Source organism: Lipotes vexillifer, unplaced genomic scaffold (assembly GCF_000442215.2).
Source record: "Lipotes vexillifer unplaced genomic scaffold, Lipotes_vexillifer_v1.1 scaffold1129, whole genome shotgun sequence".
Lineage (NCBI taxonomy): Eukaryota > Metazoa > Chordata > Mammalia > Artiodactyla > Lipotidae > Lipotes > Lipotes vexillifer.
The window spans coordinates 388318-399056 of NW_006789022.1; the positions used below are offsets into that span (position 1 = coordinate 388318).

General features: G+C 47.3%; 2 protein-coding genes across 5 annotated transcripts in view; both read right to left on the reverse strand.

The window, feature by feature from the left end:
- BBS1 (Bardet-Biedl syndrome 1) overlaps positions 1-379 on the reverse strand; it is a 16437-nt gene extending 16058 nt beyond the window's left edge. The window contains exon 1 of the mRNA XM_007461936.1: positions 333-379. Coding sequence (XP_007461998.1) covers positions 333-379 — 47 coding nt within the window. The remainder of the gene's footprint in view (positions 1-332) is intronic.
- Positions 380-1097: 718 nt separating this feature from the next.
- Positions 1098-10739, reverse strand: part of DPP3 (dipeptidyl peptidase 3) — a 34637-nt gene continuing 24995 nt past the window's right edge. For 3 of the 4 annotated variants that reach the window (XM_007461937.1, XM_007461940.1, XM_007461938.1), the window contains 2 exons: positions 4090-4252; positions 1098-1651 (listed from right to left, as the gene is read on the reverse strand). In XM_007461937.1, coding sequence (XP_007461999.1) covers positions 1479-1651; positions 4090-4252 — 336 coding nt within the window. In that variant the 3' untranslated portion in view covers positions 1098-1478. The remainder of the gene's footprint in view (positions 1652-4089; positions 4253-10739) is intronic. The other variant, XM_007461939.1, reaches the window with a different exon arrangement.

Below are 10739 nucleotides of genomic sequence, written 5' to 3' on the forward strand. Positions count from 1 at the left end.
AGAGTTGCGGGGGGCGCGGAAGATGAATCCCAAGGGAGGGGAAGAAAACTTGCCGGAGCTGGTTTCTGAGAATGAGGTGTGTGTAGGCAGCTTTGAACTAGGGGTATAGAACATCTGGGTCCAAGTCCAGGCTCCACCACCGGCGCACAGAGTGACCTCGAGTCACCCACACGCACCCATTCACTCCTTGGGCCTCAGTTTCCCCACTTGATCTCTAAGACCCCTTCAAGGACCGCCAGCGCTGCTGAGAACCGCAGGAGCCCGGATCCCGGGGACCAGGGCACCCTCTTTACATAGGTAGGAAGAGAGGCCTCAAGGACCCCAGCCTTCACCTCTCAGCTCTGCCGCTGTCGGCATCCGACGAAGACGCAGCAGCCATCTTCTCAGGCGTCACCCTGGCAACCAGCTCCGGCAAGCTGCCGCGCAGCGCCTAATAGAGCCCGGCTTCTGGGAAGCTCGCGTATAAAGGTTCCGGGCGCTCAGCTTTCCGGCCCGGGACGCAGAGGCCAGCGGGCAGGATGCTCTGGCTTGTGCCGGGTTTCTAGCTACTGAGATGCAATCCCTCATTCCAGCTCATATCATTTATCCTTGATCCTTCCAGTAGGAGCTTCTGCTTCTGGGCCCTGCAGCTCAGGGTCAGCAGCAGGGCCCTCTGGCTTTGAGCCCTGGAGAGGAGCCCTTGGAGTGTTTATGAACAGCAAAACTAACTCCTCCCTTCTTCATCCTCATGGTTAACCGGGTGGAAAAGAGGCCACTCCTTTTCTCCCTCCTTACTCTAGAGGTCCAGGCTCAGAGAAATAACACAAAGGGTAAGAGATTAAATCCTAGGATTGTGACTGAAGTTAAGGTTTTCCAGTTTTTAGGTTCCTGGAATATTTTAAAATAGAAGAAAAGCCACGAAGGAGGACGGCAAAATTGTGCTACGTTCATCTCTTGACTCTCTGTATATCCACATTTAGAGGTGATGTCAAAATCCCGTTGTGGATGGGAGCCTAAAAATAACCCTCCTTCTCCCTCCACAGGCCTTGACCCCAGCACCTTGCTGGGAGCAAATGAGAAGTGAGGTAAAGGCAAGGAAGAACCACACAAATTGCAAAGATGGTGGTGGTTTCTAATATTTATTTTTCTGGTTATAAAAGTAATACATGAAGAGCACTGGATTGGGAGAGGTTTTGAGTCCTGCAGGATGACAGGTCACTTTCTCAGAACCTGCATTGCCTCATCTGGGAAGCCGGATAAGGAGTCCTGCCTTGCCCACCCCACAGAGGGCAGTGCAGATCAAATGAGATAACACAGGGGAAGCACTTGGTAAGCCGGAAAGTGCTGTCAAATGGAAGGGCTTAGTGTCACCACCCTTGGCTGAGGTAGCACCAAGGTCCGAGCTCCTGCCCCTCCCCTAGCCCCTAAGACACAGACAAAGAGGGGGCCACTTGCAGCCTTGGTTTAATGGAGTGGGGGAAGGGCCATGCAAATCTGCCTCAAGCCTGGCCAGATGGGGTTTCACTGGGGCACTTCCAGAACCGGGCATCAGCTGTGGCCAGATGGGTGAGGATCTCCTCCAACTCGGGCCCATCCTCTGGGAAGCGCTCAGAGAAGGATCGGATGAGGCCAGCAGCTGAGGCCTCATACTCAAGAAGCTGTACTTCTGAGCCTGGGGAGGAGATGGAGAAAAGAACAGCAGCAGGAAAAGGTCTTAATAGGGAAGCAGCATCACAATCATAAGCATAGGAGCAGCTAGTTCTTCCTGAGCTCTTACCATGTGCCAAAAATTGTGCTCAATATTTCTTTTTTCTTTTCTTTTTTTTTTTTTTTTGCGGTACGCGGGCTTCTCACTGCTGTGGCCTCTCCCATTGCGGGGCACAGGCTCCGGACGCACAGGCTCAGCAGCCGTGGCTCACGGGCCCAGCCGCTCTGCGGCACGTGGGATCCTCCCGGACCGGGGCACGAACCCGAGTCCCCTGCATCGGCAGGCGGACTCTCAACCACTGCGCCACCAGGGAAGCCCCTCAGTATTTCTTTATCTAATTGAATCCTTAAAATAATCCTATGAGATAGGAAATATTAAAGGGGGGTATTCAATGAATTGCTGCATTCATTCATTCACTTAATAAAGATTTACACCAGTGCCATGTTAGGTAAGACAGACACAGTCCTTGGCCTCCAGGAATTGCCTTATCTCTGTCTACTGCTGGACCCTGGGCAAGTTTCTCAACCTCTCTAAGCCTCAGTTTCCTCATCTGTAAAGTGTGGGCAAGCACAGTACTTGTTCTCTCAAGAAGCTGTGGTGATTAAATACAATAATGCATTGAGGGAATGCTCACCAAGCGCTAGCTACCACGAGCATCACGACCTCTGAACCTACTATTCATCTGTTAAGTGAGGCTGTTCCCAGGGTACCCATCTAACTTATGGGGTGTTCCTGAATACTCATGGGAAGCACTTCCCTCTAACATCCTTCCACTGCTCTACCCACTCACAGCACCTTGTTGTGCTCTGTGGCATCATGGGATGTACGCAGCTAAGAGCACAGGCTCTGAGTTCAGATGGCCCAAGTTCAAATCCTGGTCCTGCCACCCACTAACTGTGTGACCTCAAGCAAGTACATTCCCTTCTGTGTCTTAGTTTCCAGCTGAAAAACGGGGATAATAACTTCCTCATTGAGTTGTTGGGAGTTGATCCATGGAAAGTTTTTACCCAGACTCTGGCACATGGAAGTCCTCAAAAGTTAGCTACAATCATCATCAGCATCTTCATCATCATCACCACCACTACCTTTGAAAATTCAACCTGTTCTTCAGGCCTTAAAGTTTTACCCCCATTTCCTCCCCAGACCCTTCCCTGAGTCCCTCAAAAGTAGAGGTGATCTTCCCTTCTCTAAGTGTTCATACCACTGTTTGTGTCTCTTGGGCACCCATGAGTACTTCCCTTATAAGATCATTTCTCTCTCTGGCTTATTCCTAATGGGCTGTGAACTACTTGAAGTGAGTAGTCCAACCCCAATTCCTGCCCAGGGCTGGACAGTCAAAGCAATGACGATATTGTCCATGTAATGAGCACTGACTATGTGCCCGGCATGATCCATTCTCTCACTCATTTGACAGGCATTGAGAGGCTCCTGTGGGCCAGGCCCTGTGCCAGGTGTCAGGGATGTGCTGCTCCTGCTGCCACGGAGATGAGCAGATGAACAGACAGGAAAATGGCAGAGTGACAGCCGTTTGAAGAAGAGGAAGCTGGGTGATAGCTCAGGGGGTGTGCCTGGAGGGTGGGGAGCCGGGGAGAGGGTTGCCAAGGGGTGGGGGCCAAACTCCTCTATTTTATTTTTAAAATGAGGTGTATTTTCATTGTTATTATTTTTTTCTTTTGGCCGCACCACGCGTCTTGCGGGGATCTTAGTTCCCTGACCAGGGACTGAACCCATGCCCTGGCAGTGAAAGTGCCGGGTCTTAACCACTGGGCCACCAGGGAATTCCCCAGAGTAGAGTTTAGAATAAACCTTTTAAATGCTTTTTCCTCACCAGGAGGAGGTATTTATTTCATTTAACCCTCACAACTGCCCATGACTATGGCAGTGAGGAGCAAACGCTCTTAATACAAAAGGGCCTTTAATACAAGAGGTACAAGCGCAAGGCAGACAGGGCCAGGGATTCTGGCAACGGCATCATTGCTTGAGGAGGGAGAAGGACCACGGGGATGCTGATCTCTCTCCGGGCTCTGCCGAGTCCTGTTGTCCCCTGGGCTCAACTCAGCCTGCTGGGTGCCAACTCTCTGCCTGAGCTGACCTCACTCCTGGGCCCCCGACAGGCCTGATTCTCCGGTACGATGCCTGGCCTCCTCACAGGCCCGGGGTCTGCCTGTTCTACTAGTCCCTGCTCTGCTGGCCTGCCTCAAACCTTCTGTTGCCGTCTGAGAAGCAGCATGACCCCGTGTATGTGGGGGGTGGTAGATGCCAAGGTGTGGGCCTGAGGGTTGGCATGGGGAGGAGGGCCACCCCAGGTAGCCTTTCCTGAGCCCGGGTTGGTTCCAGGCCTTCTCTGTGCTCCCAGAGGGCTCTGCACGGCCCCCATCAGTGAGGGCTCAGGAGCCCATTACCTTCGAGGCGAGTGTTGGGCTGAACGATGAGCTTCCGGGCTTCCTTACGGAGCAGCACTGTGTCCCTGAGGGAGAGGAAGCACTCGGGGGGTGCATCGGTGACCGCCGCGTACCCCTCATACAGGGCCCGGCCTCCAGCCACGTCCCCTGTGGACTTCAGCACCTGTGGGAAGGCAGCAGTTAGTGCCTATCATGGGCGCCCTCCCGGCATCCACGGGGCTTTGCCAGGGGCTACAGCCAACGGCGCCCAGCCCTGCTCTACATCTGCTCTCTCGCAGCTTTCCTGTGCTGAATACGCGAGGAATGCGGATCATGTGTTAGCATAGAGTAAGTGCCCACACTAAAGTGAAGCTAATTGTTCTCCTCTGCGTGTCTCACTTGAGCTGTAGACAAGGAAGGTATTATCATCATCCTCTTTTTTTTTTTTTAACATTTTTAGGGACTTCCCTGGTGGTCCAGTGGCTAAGACTCTGCGCTCCCAATGCAGACGGGCTGGGTTTGATCCCTGGTCAGGGTACTAGATCCCACGTGCCGCAACTAAGACCCGGTGCAGCCAAATAAATAAATATTGGGCTTCCCTGGTGGCACAGTGGTTAAGAATCTGCCTGCCAATGCAAGGGACACAGGTTCGAGCCCTGGCCTGGGAAGATCCCACATGCCGTGGAGCAACTAAGCCCGTGCACCACAACTACTGAGCCTGCGCTCTAGAGCCCGTGAGCCACAAGTACTGAGCCCACGTGCCACACTACTGAAGCCTGAGTACCTAGAGCCCCTGCTCCGCAACAAGAGAAGCCACGACAATGAGAAGCCTGTGCACTGCAACAAAGAGTAGCCCCCACTCACCGCAACCAGAGAAGAGCCTGTGTGCAGCAACAAAGACCCAACACAGCCAAAAAATAAATAAATAAATTTATTAAAAAAATAAAAATAAAAAGTTTTATTTTTACCATGACAAATGTTCAGGCAATTATCCTTAGTGTTCAACAAATACTTTTCCTTGGCTGCATGGCACGCGGGATCTCAGTTCCCCAACCAGGTATTGACCCTGTGGTGGGAGCTCGGAGGCTTAACCACTGGACCGCCAGGAAGTCCCCATCCTCTTTTTTTAGTAAAACATTTCACACACCCAAAATATATAGTATGTATGTTATAAAGAATAAGACACCCGTACAACCACCACCCAGCTTAAGAGTCAGTCCAATCGCCCCCTCCTTGACTGCACCCTGTGGTCTCCCCCACCTGAGGAATCAGCACTCGACTTGGTGCTCATTAGTCCCTTGTTTTCCCTGAGTTTTACTCTCAACCATAAATTTTTCCCACATACTGTGATGTGCTTTTTCTGCTTGAGTTACATCTAAGATTCATCTGTGTTTGTGTGTGTAGTTATAATTCACCCTTCTCACAGCTGTACATATTCCGCTTACAAACACGCCACAGTTTCATCTCTTCCACTGTTGCTGTGTAACCTGTGCTTTTTGCCCTTTGAGGCTGCTGGGGACATCCTGTACGTCTCCTGATGCTCAGAGGCAGGTTTCCCCAGAGAATCAAGGTCTGGAGGTCAGGTGAATGCTCATCCTTAAAGGACTATGCCCACATTGTTTTCCAGAGTTGTTGCACCTGTTTACATTCCCAGAAGCAGGGGCTGGCAGTCCGTCCTGCTCGGCACACCAGGGTGGCGTTGACAGTTTTTCATTTTGCAAAGATGGTGGGTGGAAATCTCATGTTGTTTAAGTTGTGCTTTTCTGATGACTAACGAGATGGAATAACATCCCACAAGTTGGTGAGCTACTTATCTTCCTCTTCTGTTCATGAGTTTTGCCTATTTTTCTGTTGGGTTGTCTTTTCCTCCCCCTTTTTTTTTTTTTTAAAGTTCTTTATATATTTAGATGCTAACCTTTTGTTAACACATATGTGGTAAATACCCTATCCTAGTTTAAGACTCATCTTCTCACCTTCTTTATGTTAAGTTTTGATGAATAAAAGTTATTATTATTGTTATTATTTTGGCTGCGCCGCATGGCTTGCGGGATCTTAGTTCTCTGACCAGGGACCAAACCCAGGCCCACAGCAGTGGAAGCACAAAGTCGTAACCACTGGACCACCAGAGAAGTCCCTAAAAGTCATTTTTAACGTAGTTAAAGGGATCGATCTCTTCCTTGATGGCCTGTGCTTCTTGTATGGGGAGACATTCTCCTCTACTCTGAGGTTATAAAGATATTCTTTTCTCAGTTTAAAACTTTGCCATTCACGTGTAAGCCTTTAATCTCTCTGGGATTGAATTCTGTGTGTGGTGTAAAGTAGAAATCCAAAGTGTCTCTCCATAAGGATAATCTATTGTCCCAGGGCCACTGTTAAATGGTCCCTCCTTTCCCAGTGGTCTGCAACACCACTTCTGTCATATACCAAACAATCAAAGCTCTTGGTTCTGTTCCACTGGTCAATTTGTCTATTCCTGCCCCAGTGCCACACTGAATTTAGAAGTCTCAGAATAAAATTTGATATCTGGTGGAACAAGTCCCCAACCTGTTTTGCTTCAAGAGTGTTTTGGCTCTGATTCATGGTCCTTTATGCTTCCATCTAAATTTTCCCATCAGCTTGTAGAGTTCCATGAAAAACCCTCTTGGGCCTTTATTCAACCTTGCTGAACTCTTTTATTACTTTCAATAATTTATAGATTCTTTTGGCTTGCCTGTGTAGACAGTCATATCATCTGCAAAACGATGTTTTTGTTTTTGTTTTTGCGGTACGCAGGCCCCTCACTGTTGTGGCCTCTCCCGTTGCGGAGCACAGGCTCCGGACGCGCAGGCTCAGCGGCCATGGCTCATGGGCCCAGCCGCTCCGCGGCATGAACCCACGTCTCCCGCATCGGCAGGCGGACTCCCAACCACTGTGCCACCAGGGAAGCCCGAGTTTTTTTTTTTTTAATTTAAAAAAAAATTTTTTGGCAGCCCACATGGCATACGGGATCTTAGTTCCCCGACCAGGGATAGAACCCGTGTCCCCTGCAGTGGAAGCACAGTCCTAACCACTGGAACGCCAGGGAATTCCCAAAACGATGAGTTTTGTTTCTTCCTTTCTAATGCCTAAACTTTTTACTTGTTTTTCTTGTTTCCTTCTAAAAGCTAGGACCTTTGGTACACTGTTGATCAGAAGTGGAAATAGAAAGTATATTTGTCTTCTTCCTGATTTTAAAAGGAATGTTCTAGTGTTTCAACAAATGACATTTACTGTACTTTCTTTTTTTGAGACACTCTTTGTCGGGAACCAGCTGCAAGCTGACACAGTTCTTGCAGCTTAAAGCATGGCAAAGTCCTGCTTAATTCTTGACGGGACCCGAAAGATTATTAGAAAAGATATGAGTCTTGGCCCGTGAGGCTGCTTGCGGTTTCTCTAACTATAGTTTGTCCTTGGCATGTTTCGGTAATCACAGTCTGTTCTCATGCATGTTTATATTCTGGTTCGTAGAATGTTTTGTACTATAACTTCAACACTAAGGAAATACTGTCTGATGATTCTGTCTTGTGATTTTAACAAAAACACGTATTGCCTACTGCAATATATCAAGAGTTTTGATGGGAAATAAAGTGTGTGTGTGTGCTTGTACACAACCCTCCTGACCCCATCTCTGCTTAATCCCCTCACCTGCTCTCAGGACTTGTTCCTCAGTCTAACAGCGACTGACAACTCTTATCGGTTAAAGAAATTCTTTTTGAAAAAAAAAAAAAAAAGAAATTCTTTTTGACTCTGAGTTTCCTGAGCGTTTTTTATCATAAATAGATATTGACTTTCAAGAGCTTTTTCTAAATCTATTGAGATGATCATGGTTTTTCTCCTTTAATATGGTGATTTTCATAAATATATTTTATAATGTTAAATAAACCTTTCATTTCTGGGATTAAACCCAAATTGATATTTTCTGGATTTGATCTAAGATTTTGTTTTAGGATTTTGGCATTTACATTTTCCTTTCCTGAACTATCTTCGATTTTGGTATCAAGATTAAACTGGCAACTTACAAGGAGGTAGAGAACATTCTCTCTTTTTCTATTGTATGGAAGAGTTTATATAAAATTGATACCATCTGTTACTTGAATATTTCGTAGGATTCATCTGTAAAACTCTGTGAGCTTAGCATTTTAAAAATAATTAATTAATTAATTAATTATTTTTGGTTGCGTTGGGTCTTCGTTGCTGCGCGTGGGCTTTCTATAGTTGCAGCGAGCGGGGGCTATTCTTTGTTGTGATGCGGCAGGCTTCTCACTGCGGTGGCTTCTCCTGTTGCAGAGCACGGGCTCTAGGCGCACGGGGTTCAGTAGTTGTGGCTTGCAGGCTCTAGAGCGCAGGCTCAGTAGTTGTGGCGCACGGGCTTAGTTGCTCCGCAGCATGTGGGATCTTCCCAGACCAGGGCTCGAACCTGTGTCCCCTGCATTGGCAGGTGGATAGTTAACCACTGCGCCACCAGGCAAGTCCCAGCTTAGCATTTTTTGTATGAAGATTTTAGACCACCGATTTAATTTCTGTAATGGCTATAGGATTATTCAAGCTGTCTATTCATGAGTCAATTTTAATGTTATTATTTTTCTAGGAATTTGTCCATTCATCCAAGTTAAAAAGTTATTGCCATAAATTCCTGCTATATTTACAGTTATGTACCCCTTTAAATTTCTACTTATTTTGCCTGCACTTCTTTTTTTTTGGCCACGCAGTATGCGGGATCTTAGTTCCCAGAGCAGGGACTGAACCTGGGCCCCCTGAAATAGAAGCGCAGAGTCCTAACCACTGGACCACCAGGGAATTCCCATTCTATGATGTTTCTAGACAGGGGTTTCGCTTGTCATTCTCGGTATCTCTAGAGCTTCCTGGATTTATGAATTGGGTCTTTAATCAGTTCTATAAAATTCTCAGCCATTATCTCTTCTAATATTCCCTCTCTTACCTTTTCTCTCTCCTTTCCTCTTGGAACTTCAGTTTATGTACATTAGACCTTTTCACACTATCCTCCATGTCTCTTAATCTCTCTTTTAAATTTCCTAGCTTTGTGTCTCTGTGCTACATGCTGTATAACTTCCCTTATCTTCAGCTGGACTTAAAACCTGTTTCAGCTGCCTACTTTTAGTTTCAGTGATTATAAAGATTATTGCTAGGAGGTCTATGTGGCCCTCTTCCAAATATCTGACATTTTGTGGCTCTGATCCTTACTTCTTTTGCCAATTTGCAGGTGGCAAAGTAGGATTCCTACTAGGGCACCCTCCAGGTAAGCCTCCCCCTCTTAGACCCAGGGTTAGAATGATTTTCCCTAGCTTTGGAGTAATTAAAACCGACTGGGAACTCCTGGGGGAAGGTTAGACAGAATACCTCAGCTTTCTCTCTTCTGCATGATATTTAACACCCAGAATGTGAACACACATTCATCAGGTCGACAGGTTAGACCCCAGGAGCTTAAACCAAAGAGTTGGCAACAGGGGTGCTGACGGGACCCAGGTGTTATCATGAACAAGTGAGTAAGGCAGGTAGGTAGTGGACCCGGCAAACTGGAGAGTCACGCCATGTCCAAATGTCCAAGTGTGCAAATGCAGTGGCTGATGCTCAGTTCCAGCCCATCATTCACGTGGGAATTACGTCTATTGATGTCAGACCTTCAAAGAAGTCAGAAATACACATTTGTATCTCACCTCACCAACTTTTATAATACGGGTAGGCCAAAGCTATGACTGTGTTTGTGACCCATGGCTGAAGCCTTTCCCTATGGAAAAGCCTTCATCTTCCCTGGGGCTGGCTCCTTGCTCTGCTCTTGGCTTTTCCTGGGGGCTAATAAAAAAAACAGCAACACCAAAAATGCTTCCATATTCCATATCTTCTGTAAAACTACTGCTGCAGACACTGTCCATTCTGCTGAATGATTCCTCTCGTACAGAGACCCACCTGCTTCAATCTCTAGAACGGAATGCTCTGTGTTCACTCACTACTAAGTCACAGTTCAATACTGGCTGAAGATTTGGCAGATTTGACTCCTTTATCAAAGTGACTCTAGTGACTTATTATTTATCTAGTGACTTATTTATCTAGTGACTAGTGACTTATTATTAATAGTGACTTATTTATCTAGTGACTTATTATTAATAGACTGTTTTGGAATAATTTTAGATCGACAGAAAAGTTGCAAAGATAGTACAGAGAGTTCCCGTGTGCCCCTGGCCCAGTTTTGCCTGCTGTTAACATCTTACAAGATTGGTACATTTGTATTAACTAAACTCTAGACGTTATTTAGATTTCACTAGTTTTCCCACTAACGTCTTTTATCTATTCTGGAATCTAACCCAAGACACTGCACTGTGTTTTGCATCTAATGATTTTTAATTTCTAATTTTATTTTACCTTAATGGCCAAACATATCTTTTTAGGAAAAATGCCTAACATCCCTTCTGGAAATAGGTGGGAGTACAATCATAAAGAGACATTTGCTGAGGGCTTCCCAGGTGGCGCAGTGGTTGAGGGTCCGCCTGCCGATGCAGGGGACACGGGTTCGTGCCCCGGTCCGGGAGGATCCCACGTGCCGCGGAGCGGCTGGGCCCGTGAGCCATGGCCGCTGAGCCTGCACGTCCGGAGCCTGTGCTCCGCAATGGGAGAGGCCACAACGGTGAGAGGCCTGC